The 17,500-nt window shown below is 48.7% G+C and overlaps 3 protein-coding genes across 5 annotated transcripts in view; all 3 read left to right on the forward strand.

The window, feature by feature from the left end:
• nhej1 (nonhomologous end-joining factor 1) overlaps window positions 1-3,860 on the forward strand; it is a 7,785-nt gene extending 3,925 nt beyond the window's left edge. For 2 of the 3 annotated variants that reach the window (XM_083681157.1, XM_083681158.1), the window contains 3 exons: window positions 2,833-3,013; window positions 3,337-3,440; window positions 3,549-3,860. In XM_083681157.1, coding sequence (XP_083537283.1) covers window positions 2,833-3,013; window positions 3,337-3,440; window positions 3,549-3,629 — 366 coding nt within the window. In that variant the 3' untranslated portion in view covers window positions 3,630-3,860. The remainder of the gene's footprint in view (window positions 1-2,832; window positions 3,014-3,336; window positions 3,441-3,548) is intronic. The other variant, XM_083681159.1, reaches the window with a different exon arrangement.
• Window positions 3,861-5,311: 1,451 nt separating this feature from the next.
• LOC310811666 (indian hedgehog B protein-like) lies at window positions 5,312-11,969 on the forward strand (the record flags this gene model as incomplete). Its single annotated transcript, XM_083679905.1, has 3 exons — window positions 5,312-5,611; window positions 8,345-8,606; window positions 10,860-11,969. The coding sequence occupies 3 exons, from the start codon at window positions 5,312-5,314 to the stop codon at window positions 11,555-11,557; spliced, it is 1,260 nt and encodes a 419-aa protein (XP_083536031.1). The 3' UTR covers window positions 11,558-11,969.
• Window positions 11,970-12,874: 905 nt separating this feature from the next.
• The window catches only part of bin1b (bridging integrator 1b), a 16,464-nt gene continuing 11,838 nt past the window's right edge, over window positions 12,875-17,500 (forward strand). The window contains exon 1 of the mRNA XM_083679873.1: window positions 12,875-13,292. Coding sequence (XP_083535999.1) covers window positions 13,212-13,292 — 81 coding nt within the window. The 5' untranslated portion in view covers window positions 12,875-13,211. The remainder of the gene's footprint in view (window positions 13,293-17,500) is intronic.

Below are 17,500 nucleotides of genomic sequence, written 5' to 3' on the forward strand. Positions count from 1 at the left end.
GGGAGAGAGAGAGAGAGAGAATGAGGGATTTGTGGTGAGAATAAGTGGGATAGGAAAAGCGGATCCAGACGGAGAGAATAGAGTAAAAGCTGGAGTTTAAGGGCAATGTGAAAGATGGGGGCGGGGGGGGGGGGGGGGGTAGGAGATGGAGAGTCCTTGGCTGAGATGGGGGGGGGGGGGGGGGTAGGAGATGGAGGGTCCTTGGCTGAGATGGGGGGGGGGGGGGGTAGGAGATGGAGGGTCCTTGGCTGAGATGGGGGGGGGGGGGGTGGGGGGGGGGGGTAGGAGATGGAGAGTCCTTGGCTGAGATGTGCAGACAGATTTATGGGTGGATGTAAAGTGAAGCGTTTCTGGGGTTTATTCAGAGACGGCCGATTAAGACTTCACCTGCCTTTGTTTGTTTTTCCTCACCATGCGCCAGCATGGCGTGTATGTTGTTATAGAGAGTGTGTGTGTGTGTGTGTGTGCGTGTATGTATGTGTGTGTGTGTGTGCGTGCGTGTGTGTGCGTGTGTTCGCTGTAAGGATATCAATCCATTGCTGTTGGGTTCGGGCCATAGTCCTCGGTAGGCCCCTCCATATTAGATGTTGTCAGTGTTTGCCGACCGGGTCAGGGCCCTAGTAGTCCGTGCCAGGCGCCGCCCGGGGCTTCAGGAAGTGATCTGGCCGGCTCCGAGGGGGAGCAGGAAGCTGAGGTAAACAGCTGGAGGGGAGCAAATATGGGGTCGGCAACACCAATCCCTCTAGAGAACACTGGCCCAGGGATTGGCCTATCGCAAAAAACAACACCGGCGGCTAAAAACGTCGCTGTTTACCAGCTAATAATAGGAGCGAGCGTCAACATGCCATGCCATCTCTCTCTCACCCTCTTCCTCTCGGCCCACCTCTGCCTGTCTTTCTTGGTTGTGCTGTGGGCAGAGTGAGGTGCCAGCGTGGACGGCTGGTTTCGCTCAGCCCGCTGAGAGCAGGGGTGAGAGTTGAGCAGGGTGACTGAGGAGGAGGAGGAGTGGCACGCAGGTGACCTCACCTTAACAGAACCTGCGCCCGCTCCGCTCCGCTCCGGCTTGAGGACTTTGCTCTGTTATGAGAGCTCGGAGTGTCGCTGAGGTCAAAGGAAAGTTCCAGAAGACTATTAACTGTGAACGGGGAGAGGCTTTTGAACTACAGGAATCCCTGTAGTTCGTTTTTTTGCTCTTTTATACCAAACTATCAATTCTGTTCTCTCCCTTTCCTGCTGCTTGCTAGTGATATAGTTAAGAGTGTTGTACATGTAGGTGCTGGATGGATTCAGACTAATGCAGTTACACATGTCTGGGCTGAAATGCAGTGGAGGGTAAAAGTTGAAACCAGGTAAATCCCGGTGGGTGAGATCAAGGGGGTTGATCAGGACATTAATGAGTAAAAGAGAAGGCTTTGGGATAAAGCGGATGTGAGAAAAGAAGGTGTGGACCAGAAAATGGAGTGATGGAGAAAGTGAAGAGGAGAAAGCCAGTGGCTTTGCTGGTTTTCTATGGAGCCCCTCTCCACACATTGGTTTCTCTGTGCCCAAAGGGGAACTAAAGCTCACCAGAGCATACATTTATTTTTACGATATTTAAACAAACAAATAACAAAAATAAATCAATGCAAACCTCTAAACCTGACCAAGTATGTTTAGGAGCCCCTCTCTCTGACAGCAGCAAGAGACCACCGATTTTTCCTTGTCAATATTTGAAGAGCTAATTTGGAGAGTTTGTCCTCTCCATTTGAAAAAAAAAAAAAAAAATGGTAGAATGAATAGTGTGTTTTTGTATGAGGGTCGTGTATACGCATATGTTCTATGAGTTTTGTATGTGTTCTTATCTGTCAGTCTTGTGGCTTATTCTTGGTCGAAAAAAAGTATGTGGGTGTACATGTCGTGTGTCCTTGTGTGTGTGCGTGCATATATGTTTCTAGGTGTATGCGTGTGTGTGTGCATGTATGTGTGTTTCTGTGTGCCAGTGTGTGCGTGCCTGTGTATGTGTGCCTGTATGTTTCTGTGTGTGCGTGTGCGTATGCGTGTGTGTGTATGCGTGCGTGCATGTATGTTTCTGTGTGTGTGTGTGCATGTATGTGTGTTTCTGTGTGCTAGTGTGTGCGTGCCTGTGTATGTGTGCCTGTATGTTTCTGTGTGTGCGTGTGCGTATGCGTGTGTGTGTGTGTATGCGTGCGTATGCGTGCGTGCATGTATGTTTCTGTGTGTGTGTGTGTGCAGTGCATAAGGCCAGGTTTCCTGCCTCCTGTTGTGTGTTGTTCCTGTTTGCCTGCCTACCTCTGGCCCAGGGTGCCAATAACAGTGCTTTGATTATACCTCTTATCACACTTCAGTCAGACCTCAATCGTACCTCGGCCATGTGACTGAGAGCGCCATGCAGGACAGAGCCTGGGTATCAAGGCTAGTCTTTCCCCTCTGTCTCTCTTTTATAGTTCAATTCATCTCTTTCTCGTCACTCTCACCCCCCCCTCTCTCTCTGTCACCCCCCCCCCCCCCTCTTTCTCTCTCTGTCACCCCCCCCCCCCTCTCTCTCAGTGTTGTTTCTCCGTCTTTCTCTGATCTGTCCCGATCCTCCTCTTCTACCTCTGACACCACTGTTTGTTCAGGTCACGGCTTATTTTTGGCAATTTCCATCTGCTTCTGGTAGGCTTATTTTTCTTTCATTTTCCTCCCCAAAATATAGAATGAGGGGGGAAAATATTTGATATGTATATGGGAAGATGGCCAACAGTTTTGACATATAAGTTAAATGCAGAAGATTTTTTTTTTTTATACAAACGACACATTCTCACAAACAATTCCTCCCACCCTGTCTCTCAGGCTCTGCCACAGGTGTGTGTCCGGCAGGACGGTCTCGGGTTCGACTCTGAGCTGCAGGATCTCTATACGGCCGTCACGGGTCACGGAACCGCAAGCGCAAGCAAACGGAAGAGGTCCGACAGACACGCCCCTGAAGAGGACAATGCACCCAGCCCCCAGCCTCCAGGCCCCCAGCCTCCAGGTCGGAATCAGATCTAATTTATTCCCAGCCCCATCTCACTGTCATCTTAGTGATCCCCCCCGCCCCCGCCCCCGACCGATCTACAAACACCAAGAACTGGAGGGGCTTCTCTCATTTGGAGGGGCCTGGCTTACAGCAGGGGTGCTGAGGCTAAAGGGCCTAACCCAATAGCACTGGATTGATATTCTTACAGTAAATACACACACACACACACACACACAGTGCCCTTATCTTTTATAGTTGAAGTACTACAGTACTGTATCTGATTATGCCCACTATAAGGGTATTCATTACTCAGGTAACTCTGATGGTTCCCCCTGCAGGAGATGATCTGAGCCATGAGCCTGGTCAGGGGGAGAAGAATCAGACCGGACCAGAAGGGGACAGGGCTGGAACCATGGAGCCTGAGAGACCCAGTGAACAGCAGGTCTGGTCAACTGTTCAATACTCCTGATTTACTATTGCACTGGAGATTACAGGCCAAAGGGTTACGTGAACATCCCCCTTAAGATGTTTCACCTTTGTCCCCCCACAGACCTCACCTCGCAAGGCTGCTGCCTCAGATCGACCCTCCTCACGACCCAGGAAGAAGAAAGCAGTGGGGCTTTTTCGATGACCTTCTATGCAACACTGTCGACTCCCCCTTTGCCTACCTTAAAGGCCAACGGCAGTATGTGATGGGCTACGATTGAAATTCTTCAAACTGAAATGTCTTTTTTTAAAGAGTCCTTTTTTTAAATAGCTTTTGCACTTTTTAATTAGATATGCAAGGTTGTATATGTTATTTAATTGCTGTGTATTTGCTGTATGTAGTTGCTTTCTGTCATTGTATTTCAAAATAAATTAATCCATGAATGAATGAAGGTATGGCCCTTTTAGGGCTTTTCATAACGATCAATCCTCTGATCGTTGCTTTTTACCACATCATTTGCAACTGATCTAAATGTGTAAAGCATGATAAATCATAATTTCCTGTGATTATTATCAGCTAAAGACAATTCAGTTACTATAGAGTGACAATCGATCACATTCGCTCGTTAGAAAAAAAAAAAGTCCCGGGCACTGGTCGATCCATATTTGAAGAGAGCTCCAGACGCGTTATCGTATAGGTTGGGTGGCTGTTTGTCCATAGATGGTGTTTAGCATCACTGAAATTCCCTTGGAAGTTGTGATGAATCATCTATCTGTTGGCATGTTTTCAAAAGTCAGTGCGCACAGTAGAATGACTCTGAGCCATAAGTCGCCTTATCTGAAGAGTCGAAATGTGTGAAATATCTTAGTGCAAGCATTGCCCCAATTGGACAATGTAGGACAGAGTCGCCGCGGTGGGGTACTGCAGTCGCCGGGTGTTGGATGTCCTGTCTCCGTCAGTGAAACCGGACCTGCCGCAATTCACCTCGCTTCTCACCGAGCTATTCAACTCTATTCGCGTGATCCCCGATGCATGGGCCCCTGACTGTCTGTTTGTGCGTCTGTGTCAGTGTGCGCCTGTCTTTTTCTCTGTGCCTGTGTGTGTGTGTGCATGCTTACATGTTTCACCACATCTGAGTTTAAGATAGTCACAAGGGTCCAAAGGACAGTGTCAGTGTTCGCGAGTCTAGACCGCGGTAGGCTGATGTTTGTCTAGCCTTTTGGCGTATGCACGGTGGCGTTGAAGGGAGAGCGGAGCGTGCAGGCAATAAAGTATCGGGCTCAGCCGGGCTGACCCGATGGGAGGAGAGGTAGGCTGGGACAGAGGGCAGGACTGGCAGGGCGCGGTCTCCTCCACGGCATCTGATCTGTCGGATCTCTTCCATTTCCATTTCAGCTTAGAGCCTCGCGCCACAGGGACGCATTGAGAGCCAACCAGAGTGGCAGAAACCGCTGCGGGGACACCCTTTGACCGCTACCCAAAATCACAGTCTGCGCACTAGGCCTGTCTGTGGCCGTTTCTCACATAGAGTCGTCTTTGAACCTGTCTGCCAAGATAAACGGACTTTTACTATTTATGCCCCTGTCTCTGCGTGGACTGGGGAGAAGAGAGCTTCACGGTGAGAGGAGCTGAACTCACTAGCACTTAATGAAATCCTTGGTGTTCCAAAACACCGGTGCGATACGACGTCTCCAGTAGCGCAGTGTCCTTTTACGCGCCGGGAATGGCGAGTTTTGGGGACTCGGGGATTCATTCGTAAGGTTCCTGTCCTCCTCCCCCTATAGAACCCCACGAGGGGAGATAAGCAGCGACCAGGGGGAGGAGGTGTTTTAATAATCTGTGATATTTTGCTACCTCCAGCCGGGGTGCCCGCCGGCGTGGGTGTAATGCTGCTCCCTACGTTTGTGACGTGCCTCGCCGCGTGCGCCGTGATTCTCTCGCCGGTCACTGAAGGCTGCGGACCGGGAAGGGGATATGGCAAGAGGCGGTCATCAAGGAAGCTGGCACCGCTAGCCTACAAGCAATTTAGCCCTAACGTTGCCGAGAAGACATTAGGAGCAAGTGGTAGATACGAGGGGAAATTAACCCGGAACTCTGAGCGCTTCAAGGAGCTCACTCCTAACTACAACCCCGACATCATCTTCAAAGATGAGGAGAACACAGGTGCAGACCGGATGATGACACAGGTAAGACCTACCTTGGATAGATTCTAACCTCTGTGATAACACGTTCCCTGAGTCGGGAAACGCGGCGGCATTTCTGCACTTGGACATTTGCTTTTAGGTCGGTTTGGTACCTCTTGCACTTTGCTCAGTCTTTAAACTCGTGGACCCGCGTTATCGATTCCGTGTTATTGACTTTGGTTTCCTGGCTCAGCGCAGTGGAGAGTACTGATTACAGGGAGTGGGTAATTACACAACTTCCTCTCGACTCACACAATTCAAAGAAATTGTTGTCAAAAAGGCAGATATGGAAATATCTGAAAATACAACATTGTGGCTGGGTCATTCATTGGTGTCTCAGAGCAGGTGAGCCATCTGCCATGAAGACACTGATAAAGGCTGGGCTGGCGTTGCCTCTGTTTGACCTGGGCGGATAGCGAGCATTTCCAATATTTCTTTCAAGAGCATAATTAGCATCGCCCCAGAAATTTGGAGTTCATTGAAGGGCTGTGTGAGAGAGGGCAGCAGGAAATTCTCTATAGCGCAACCCCCTCTATAAAACTTCGGGAAAGTTGTAGCATTTAATTAAAACACTATGTCTTCTGTTTTACATCAGTTTGGAAAAAAACACCCAATCGTCTCATTTAGTTGGAGCCTGACTCGCGCATATACAAATGTTTACCGTTAGTTTTAGTCTGACTGGCCAGAGTTAACGGTCGCCTTTTGGACTGTCAGAAATTTTACGACACGGTCATTGATGTGGTTCCGAGTGGAATTTATTTGACTTAAATTCCCTAGGAATAAAGTATTTATATCTGCCTCTTGTGACCGCGGGCTTCCTCTGAAAGCACGCGCGTTTATGTCCCACAGCCCCATGGGAATAAGTGCCCGATCTCACTCGGTCTTTAGCTGTCACCTCGGTCCGCGCTCACAGTGCTGCGCGTTTAACTTGACCTGCGCACAATTTATGAGCTCAAAACGCGACCGCTGCCGCCGGCCACAGGAGACAACCTTCTGTTTGTTTTTTACTATTTTGTGTTATTTTTTTGTTTGTTTTTGTAGCACACATGTGCAAAAATAGTCCACTTCACATGCATTTAAGCCTTAATTATACACATTTTTTCGCCTCTTATTTTTGATTCAGTGGTGACTTTCCTGCCCGCGAGTGGCACTGGAGCGCTTATACAGACGTGACTGTTCAGTGGCAACGCCATAGGTGTGCACAGGCGCGTGTTGTCAACTCCGCATCGAATGTTTGTGTAGCTCGTGGTTAGCGCGAAACCGCTCCTACAGAAACCCCGTCGATCTGTACCTTGAAAGTAAAACCAACAAAATTCATCGTCTGATTTATGAACTCAAGATCGTTTCTGCAACCGCAGAGGAAAAAAATAGATGTTAAAATCCACACCACTCTGTGAAAAGGCATCTATTGCAATTCCGCAATGAGCTATTCTTATCCTTGATATGCGAAGACTAACATGGAAGTTTGAACATTATCCAATCGTTTTTTTTTTAAGTACAGCTTCTCACTTTATACATTCTCAAGCTAATAGGCCTACTCACATTAAACGCCTTACTAAAAGAAGCACACAAGTTTATCACACTCGATATCAGTTGAAATAGTAGCCTATGTTTTATACATGGAAATGTACATACATATCAACTCTGATATAACACTGCATTGCCTGTGTATTTTATTGCCTCAGTGAAACATGCAATCTGCCCCCACCTCCTCATTCTGATGAAGCTTTAGCTGTAGTTAGGGTTAGGGTTAGGGGTTAGGGTTAGGGTTAGGGTTAGGGGTTAGGGTTAGGGTTAGGGTTAGGGGTTAGGGTTAGGGGTTAGGGTTAGGGTTAGGGGTTAGGGGTTAGGGGTTAGGGTTAGCTCTAGTTAGAAGAGACTTATGAAGATGAGAGTGGAATAGGGGACAGCCAGGCTTATGCGATTGGAGTGTGTGTGTGTGTGTGTGTGTGTGTGTATGGGTGGGTGGGTGTGTTGGGTGGGTAGGGGTGGGGGTGGGTGGTTGGAGGGGGTAGGGGTGGGGGTGGGTGGTTGGGTGGGTAGGGGTGGGGGTGGGTGTGTTGGGTGGGTAGGGGTGGGGGTGTGTGTGTGTGTGTGTGGGTGTGTGTGTGTGTGTGTGTGTGTTGGGTGGGTAGGGGTGGGTGTGTTGGGTGGGTAGGGGTGGGGGTGGGTAGGGGTGGGGGTGGGTGGTTGGAGGGGGCGTCCTCAGGTACCTCAATAGGTCCTCTCACCCTCTATTTGCTCACCCTCACCAGACCCAGTTCAGGGAGCTGCTTGGGCGTGCTGTTCATACCAGGACTCCCTTTATTCCCCCCCAATACCCCCTAACCTCACCCCTCCACCCCTCCACCCCTCCACCCTTTCTCCAGTCCTTAACTTAGCTTTACACCCCCCCTCTCTCACCACAGAGAGCAAACATGAGGGCCACTGTGACTGCAGGGTTGCATTATGGGAAGGCCAGATACACAGGCAGGGAGAGAGGGCCAATTGGCTTTGGGAGTGGGGCCTTCTGTGGTGAGGTGGATTGTTGGACTACCCTAGGCTGGGTCTGATATAGAACCAGGACTAAGGAATGGATTGGTTATGTAGGGTTATGTTGTTCTGTACACAGTTCTGATTGCTCTATGGCTATGCATACTTTCCCCAAATGCACGCTGTTGGGTATTTCTAACACTCTCGTCCCTGTTGCCTTCCTCCCCCTATCTCCCACCCCATCCTCTCCGCCCCCCCCGGCAGCGCTGCAAGGACAAGCTGAACTCCCTGGCCATCTCTGTGATGAACCTGTGGCCCGGGGTGCGTCTGCGGGTCACCGAGGGCTGGGATGAGGACGGCCACCACTCAGAGGAGTCCCTGCACTATGAGGGGCGGGCGGTGGACATCACCACCTCTGACCGCGACCGCAACAAATACGCCATGCTGGCCCGACTGGCCGTGGAGGCGGGCTTCGACTGGGTCTACTACGAGTCCAAGGCCCACGTGCACTGCAGTGTCAAGTCAGGTGAGAGGAACATGGGAAAGGGGTAAAGGAGTGGGACAGAGTTGAGGGGGAGAGGGACGTTGAATATGGATTGAAGAGAGGCTTGAGGGGGGATCATTTAATTTTCGGTAATGGACAGTGCATGGATGTCTATTTTCATTTAACTGCACTAACTCCAAATCTCACTCCACACTTGCTTGGGTCTGTTTATGTAAGTAGAAATACACCTAGTGAATCCTAACTGAACACACACACACACACACACACACACACACACACACACACACACACACACACACACTATCTGAGGAGGGAACACTTATAAGAAAGCATCAGACAATTATTCCAGACATCCATATTCCCATCCGAAAAAAAAATAAAAAATGACACAGAGCCACTGGAAGACTTCCCTCAACTGAGGCCACCTTGTCATGGACAAGGACCATGAAATGGACCCCTGCTTCTATTTTCCCCTTAGTGGTCACTGCTAGAGGGACTCATGCAGCAGCTTTGGGTGACTGACTAACCCGCTTGTTTCCTAACCTTTTTCTAACCTAACTCCTTCCACTGCGACTGTCTCTTCACTCCTTTCACTGCAACTGTCTCTTCACTCCTTTCCTGTCAGTTGCTGCTTGATGCTTCACTTTGGGATCAGTGCAAATCAATAGTTGGGCAACAGACAAGGCAACTCTCTTTTTATATGGTCACTTATGATTACTCATGTCCACCATCTCCTGATAGAATTCTTCCCATATTTTACTGAGATGATGTCTGCTTCCGATAGCTTTGTGCTGTGGCTCTTGCTTGCTTTATCCTAGTTTATGTCACACACGTTTGACTATCTCTCTGCTCATCGATGTAGTCTCATGTCACACAATGTGGTTGTGTAGGTAAGCAATAGCCATTGGTATTGAAATTGTTTTTTTTTTGGGCAAAATGTAACCAGACCAAAACAGGATAGATAGATACATAGATCAGAAACTCTCAATAAGTATATATTTGAGCCCCCTCCCCTCTCCCCTCTCCCTTCCCTTATACTCTGAGTGGACCCTGAAATTCTCAATCTCTTTTTCCTTCTCTCCCTCTTCCCTCTTTTTTCCTCCTTCCTTTCTTTTCCCCTTTACTCCTTCATCTCTTTTATTCCTACCCAGATCGGGTTGCGAGTCACCAGTCCTTGACTTGATTGGAAGACAGCGCCAGGCACCATTTTTTATTTTTTTTCCAACTGAAACACAAACAGAGAAAAAAAAAAAAGAACCATTCAAGACATCCCGCCAGATCAGCAGTAAACCAAGTATCCATGCATCCGGTGCTAATGACATCATCGCACTAAGCTTCCCTCTTAAACCACATCACTGGCCGAGTGGCGTTCCAGGAGGAAGGAGGAAGAGGCCACCAGGGGGTGCTATCATACCAGACCCATCTAAATGCAGGACTGAGAGGTGAAAGTTCAGGGATTACTCAAGAGGGAAGCATTAGGGAGAAAAACTTGAGACACTGACCAATACATAGATGCATGTGACACCATGGACCACCATACATGGGAAAGGAAACCCCCCCCCACAGTCAAGCCCTCCAGAGCTCAGCCCATGGACTACAACTAGAGATGGTGATATTAGGACTGATGAGCATGGGACTACACTTCCCACAGGGGAGGGACCAGGACAGGTATAGCAGAGGTGTAAGCAATATGGCACAAATTCCACCTTAGCATGTCAGTGGGCAACGTGGAGCTATTACTGATGTAGCTTTATGCTTATCCAATCCTCTCAGATCCACATGACGTGGCCAAGCGCTAGGCTAGACTAAGTGTGATGGGGGTGGAGGGTGGAGGGTGGAGGGTGGAGGGTGGAGGGTGGAGGGTGGAGGGTGGAGGTGATGCAGGAGTCTCAGTCCTGAGATGATTAACCCTGGACATTTGTTGGCTGCTCTGCTTCCTGGTTCTCCGATTACTTATCGTATCACCTGGCCTTGGCCTCTACCTTTCCCAAATATTTGTGCTGGATTAGATTACACTTAAGACGGTCACAATATCACCTCAAGTAAACACACACACACACACTTGTACTCACACACCCCACGTGCACACACACACACACTTCATGAATTTCAAACAGGAATCTTTCATATATATTGTTGTTGCACTTTCATATGTGGAGGAAACGGAGGCAAATATTTACTTAAAAGGAGGAGAAAATATGCTATGTGTACCTACCCACCCATTGTTTGACAACCATTCTCTTTCTTTTCTTCTTCCCTCTCTCTATCTTTCAGAGCACTCGGTTGCAGCCAAGTCAGGAGGATGTTTCCCAGGAGGGGCGTGGGTGACCCTCGAGGACGGGGGTCGAAGGGCGTTTCGGGACCTGCGGCTGGGTGACCGAGTGCTTGCCTCGTCAGGGAGTGACGGCAGCGGAGAGCTTGTGTACAGCGATGTCCTCACCTTCCTGGACCACGACCCTATGACCCGGAAACAATTCTACGTCATTGGGACAGACGGAGGGGCTAGCCTGTCCCTCACAGCAGCCCACCTGCTGTTTGTGTCGGAGGGAAACTGCTCTGAGGGGGCCGAGCCGGATCGTGGTACGATGCGGACCGTATTCGCCAGCGATGCCAGGCCAGGACAGTGTGTGCTGACCACAGTGGCGGGGGAGGGGGAGGGAGGGAGCGTGGGGCGTCTCTCTCGCATCTCCCTGGTGAGAGTGAGTGAGGACAGGGGTGTTTACGCCCCCCTCACCCGCCACGGGACGCTGGTGGTGAACGGCGTGGTGGCGTCGTGCTACGCGGCCCTGGATCAGCACACCCTGGCCCACTGGGCCTTCTCCCCGCTGCGCCTGCTGCACCGCTTGACTGGCTCCACCGGTTACCACGGAGACGGGATCCACTGGTACGCTCGGGTTCTGCACTGGATCGGCACCTTGTTGCTGGGCTCGGAACACTTCCACCCCTGGGGCGTGGCTGAACGTGGGACGTGAGACCCCCGAGCGGAGGGAAACACAGGGAGAGGACGGAGGAATAAGAAAGTACGACAAAGGGCTTGTTTGGGAGAAAGTTGCACAGATCAGGTGACCTGCTGGACTGATGACCCCCCCCCTTGGACCTGTACAAAGGTTGTGGCTAACCATGGTCATTGCACACTGACGTAGATGGAGTCTCCTTAAAGGGATGACGCTTGCAGTCAATGACAGTGAGAAGAAGGGGAGTTGGAGTCATACATATAAACATTTCAGACAGATAATGATATGAGCTCTCACACCATGAACAACAGACTATTTGCCCCCACAGAGGACATACAAATGGCCATGGCCTCCCACAGGTGTGAAAGGGGGGGACCTCTTCTGGTTTTGTGAGACCATACTGCCTTTTGCTTAAAGGGGAGAGAACACAGTTTCATTTTACATGGGCTGCACATGTCGAATTGAAATCTGCATTTTCTTTGTGATCCCAAATGATTGTTTAACACCCAGATGTCCTGAACATGGCTCTCACACTCAGCAATTGAATAAAAGAAAGACCGTAGGAGACATAAATAGAGTATATTTAACTACGTTAAGACAATGTTTACTTTGTATTATTAAAGAGAGACGTCTAAAATGTTTATTATTGTTTTGAATAATGAGATATTTAAAGATTTATTTTTGGAAATTAAATATTATGGAAATGTTCCTGTTTTTGTTGCTGCTTTTTTCAAACCATCAATTTCTAAATGCATGTGCTGTAATAATAATGTTCTACCAAATAGATCATCTCAGAACCCAGAATCTAGCGAGACTACCACTATATGAGCGCATACATAGTACGCCTGGGCGCTCGTCTGTAAATGCCTCTTTACTGCCATCTACCAGCGGTCAATGACACAGCATGGACTATGGACATAATTGAAAAATGTCAAGGCTTAAACTACTGAGATGAATCAGAGATTGTATATAGTACAGTGATTATAGCTTCATAGGCCATCCCACCAGGCCGAAATGTGTCGTACAAACGAAAAGCAATATGTAGGCCTATGTATGTATCCAGTGGTCATACAAGCTGAAGGCATGCGTAAAGAACAAATACTCGAGATGTGAATAATGCTAATACAGAATCATCAATTCATGTCGTTCAAAGGACGATCAGGATACGACTATTCACAGCAACACCCACACACCAGTTGCATTGAACAGTTGGTGTGTCGGCTAATAATAACAGCAATAACTGTTGCTTTAAGAGGATGGCCGAACCGAGGGGTAACCCAATCGCTCCATATCGGGCCAAAGGCTTCATCAATTGACTGTGGATCAAGGAGGAAATGTATCGGGTCTACGCTGGATCCATTCACTTGTTGCGCACCTCAATTACAACAAAAAGTGTTTTGTTTTAATTGTTTTTACGTGATCATATTTTGTGGATCTAGAACACCAGATTAGATAACGTTTTGTACCTTTAAGAAACTGTCATCGGGATTAAAATTACGCGCTACCCACATCGCTCTAGAGAGCGTTTTACGCGGCACCGAATCCTGGGGAGTCCCTCGCCGTCCGCTCCCCCCCCCTCCCCCCTTTCATTCGACGTGTTCTGTTCATTACTTATTTAACATAATCTAGCGCATTTTATTATTGGAGATCCGTAGCACTCCAGAAGTGCACAATGGCTGAAATGGGAAAGGGGGTCACCGCCGGGAAACTGGCAAGCAATGTACAGAAAAAACTCACCAGAGCACAAGAAAAGGTAAGCAGGTAAACGGAGATATGATCAACTGTTGCAAACTTTTATATGGTTGAATCCGCTTAGAGTGAATCATCAGTTGTCAATTTCTCCACTAATTTGACTTCTTAATGTCAAACCGCTTGGAACGAGCTTTCTATTTGCGTTGTTGGGCTCATTTGTGAATCCAACCCGTTATCTTTGACAGGGGTTGCGTTAATAGCTGCAGGAAGAGTCGAGGGCTGTTTAACTAAGAATAGGAAGTTAAGCAGAAATTGCAGGCACTCCTAATTATTTTTTCTATTGCAATTATCACACAGTTGCAATGCACAAAACTATTCGCGTATTGTTACTGTTCAATTACCGAAGTTTGTGCTATAGGCCTAATTTTCCCAGACTACTTCTACTTGAACTGGCCTCAGGATGTGTTTTATGACTGTTTTGAGTCATCATAGTTTTAGGCGTTGCGTATCAACACCCAACACCTAAACTCAAGCCGAGCTTTAAGTAAATGTTCGACTTCATACGACAGGAAGCGGTAACTACATGGTTAGTAATTGTTCTGGTATCTTCTGTCTACTCACTACTCACATTGCGGGATCCCGCAATTTCCGACATAGTCTCAGTGTGTTTTTATTTAGCCTTTATGTTAGCCTATTGGCACACTTTTTGATCAGTCCCTTGCCTATCGGCTTAGGCGGGGGTTGGAACAATTATTGATAGGTATTCTGCACCATATTTTGCTTTCCTGGAAATAGGTATTCTTTGTGTGTGTGGGTGTGTGTGTGTGTGTGTGTGTGTGTGTGTGTGTGTGTGTGTGTGTGTGACCGCTCGAGCAAGGAGCAAAAGAGAGGTGTGTCCACTACTTCCTTTTTCACCCCTAACTCATCACTATTCTGTCTTATCAGCCCTCTTCTGCTTCTGTTTCTGTTTCTTTCTCTGCCTCCTCATCCTAATCCTTCCCATCTTCTTCGTGTCTTTTCTGGCCTGCTTTAATTGTCCATTGTGTGTGCAGCTGTACAGATCTGATCTAACTGGTCGCTGAAGTGCTACAGTTAGCATATAGTCCAATGCTATTGCTTGTAACCGTATAGCTGGCCTTCCATCTGGAGCTGGAAGCTCATCACAGACAAATGCTCTCAGTGATATACAGCCCATCAGTTAGATTGCGCTCGGTGGAAAGGTCACTGTCTCCTCTTCCTCATGGAACCCAAGTTCGGTGGAAGTGTTACACAGTCTTTGCCGGCAAGGAGCCCCTAACCCCCCACCATCCACCCACTGTTCTCCCTGACATGTCATGTCGGATGTTGAGTTTTGCCCCCCCCCCCCCCCCCCCATACATGTTCAGAGTAGCTACCCCAATACTGGTAGCTAGTGGACAGAGGAATGTAGAGGTCGCTCTACATGCAATGACAGTGCCCGCTGAGGATAAAGCTAGCTGTCACAGCCCAATGCTAGTCCATAATGCAAAGCATGATGGGAGAATTCCTCAAGGGGAATCCGGGTGAGTCTGATTGGACTTGTCAAAAAGGTGCCCTTCTGAAACCTAACAGCAGCCCTGTCTCACCCAGAAGTCAAACCCCCCTACACACCTCTAACCCTGACCTCCAGGCCTCCAGCACCCTAGGTCTGACCTGTCCCCATTCACGCAGGCCTGAACCCAGCCCTCACAGCCCAGACCCTGCCCCCTCTCCCTGGAGACCCCGAAGCTGCCCCCCTCCACACAGCCTCACCCTCTCTCAGCTCCGCCTGCACACCTGTCCCGGCCTTGCATGCCTCCGTGCTGAACTGGGGGTTATCTATGAATAGCCCCGAGGCCTCCATCCTCCGTCTAATACCCCGGAACCCTGGAGTGTGTTTGTGTGTGTGTGTGTGTGTGTGTGTGTGTGTGTGTGTGCGTGTGTGTGTGTGTGTGTGTGCGCACGCCCTGGTGGGTGTTGGCAGCCCAGTCAGGCCTGGGGGGTATTTTTGGTGCTGAAATTGTACACCAGTGAGACACAGCTATGGGTCAGGCCTCTGTGAAACACACTCATGGAAGTGAGCGGAGAGAAACACAGTACACACACTCTCACACACAGACAATAAACCGGTCTGGCTCCTGGCAAATCTCTTCTCCTGTCCTAAAGCCTTCATGTGTCGACTGTTGGCCCACTAAAGCCCCATAGTGGAGCCTAATGGAGCCCATACACTGGCCTTGCCTCCATGTGCCTGTGTGTGTGTGTGTGTGTGTGTGTGTGTGTGTGTGTGTGTGTGTGTGTGTGTGTGCCCGCAAGTTTGTGTGAATGTGTGTGTGTCTTTTATGTTCATACCTATGAGTTCTATAGTTGGCAGTGAGAAGAGTGGCCCGGGGGGGGGGGGGGGGGGGGGGGGGGTTATATATTATTATATAATATATATCTTATAGATCATTAAACGGTATATAGACAAGAGACTTTGGGGATATCAATAAGGACCCAGAGTGCTAAGTTTAAACCTGTGGTGTGTATTTTGGTCAGTACTCAAGGAGAAAGGAGAAATGAAAGATGAAATGATCGCTCTAGGGCCAAGTTTGCCCTTTGACACACTGGAGAGTTCACCAGTCTTGAGTAGATAAGAATAGACTTTGATAGAGTTCACTGTCTTCTTCACCTATGATAGCTGCACTACCCACTCCTGTTGAATGAGACGACAGCTACACACAGTCTGATAGTCTGACAACAGCTACACACAGTCTGATAGTCTGACAACAGCTACACACAGTCTGATAGTCTGACAACAACTACACACAGTCTGATAGTCTGACAACAGCTACACACAGTCTGATAGTCTGACAACAGCTACACACAGTCTGATAGTCTGACAACAACTACACACAGTCTGATAGTCTGACAACAGCTACACACAGTCTGATAGTCTGACAACAACTACACACAGTCAGATAGTCTGACGACCACTACACACAGTCTGATAGTCTGACAACAACTACACACAGTCAGATAGTCTGACAACAACTACACACAGTCTGATAGTCTGACGACAACTACACACAGTCTGTGATAACGTTTACAACTGGTGAAATCAGTGGCGGGACCCTGATCCATATAGTGCACAGTAAGACCTGAGTGCCTGAGTGTTAAGTCACAGCCAGAGTTCTTCGAGGTTCCTGGCATACATTCATAAGAACGCTGGTCATTTGCTTTAGGACTTGAGCGTCCCTTTACGATGGGGGTTGTGGATAGAGTTTCTAAGCAGTACTCCTGCCCCCCCCCCCCCCCCCTCCGGCACCATCAGACATTCTTCCAGAAGGTTGTAACCTCTAACCCCAGTGGCATGGTCTGTGACAGCTTGGTCGTTAGATGAGAGACTGAGGGAGGCTTCTGGGTGCAGTATCTGGGCATGTTCAGTTGTCAAAAGAATTGTTCATTCAGACATTTTGTTAGTGAGCTGGTTGTTATGTTGAGCAATCTCACTCACATTGTTCAGAGGACCTCTTTCTTTGTCACTAACACACACGCACACGCACACGCACACGCACACACACACACACACACACACACACACACACACACACACACACACACACACATACACACACACACACACACACACACACACACACAATGTAGCTTAGTGGTTTTCACACAGGATTACAGTACCACTGACATTCACTTTAGTGTGCAGGAAGTGTCTCTGTGACTTGTTGTGTTACAGAGGCAATCTCCTATCCACCATCCTATCCACCAGTCTGTGCCACTGTCTCTGACCTGGTTCCATTTTGACCCCTTTTAATGGCTCCTTCCCTTCCTTCTACAGATCTCAGAGGACTTGATAGGTTAAAGTAATATGAAAGAGGCCTCACTCTCCGCTCTATTGGGGGACAAGAGGATTTTTATCATCATCATCAGGCAGGAGTTAGGATAAGGGGCCAGGAACTGAAATGGAACTAGGCCGTGTCACTGTGCTGTCCAGCCAGGGTGGGGAGTGAAAGGTGTTGGTTGCAGGGGAAGTCCCTGCATGTCTACTATGGGAAAGTCGTGGTCAGGATTAAGGGGCCAGGTGGCCTGAGCCGTGTGTTGGAGTCAGCTGACCAGATTAGCTGGTGACCTTGGCAACATCCTGTGTTGAGACAACGATGAGTCAAAGAGCTTGTTTTTTTGTTTTAGGTCCACAACAATGTTGCATCTACATTCGCCAACCCCCAATCTTTATTCTTTATTCTATGTCCTTTCTTTGCCTTCTACCCTCTTTCTCTC

Source organism: Argentina silus (assembly GCF_951799395.1).
Source record: "Argentina silus genome assembly, chromosome: 11".
NCBI lineage: Eukaryota > Metazoa > Chordata > Actinopteri > Argentiniformes > Argentinidae > Argentina > Argentina silus.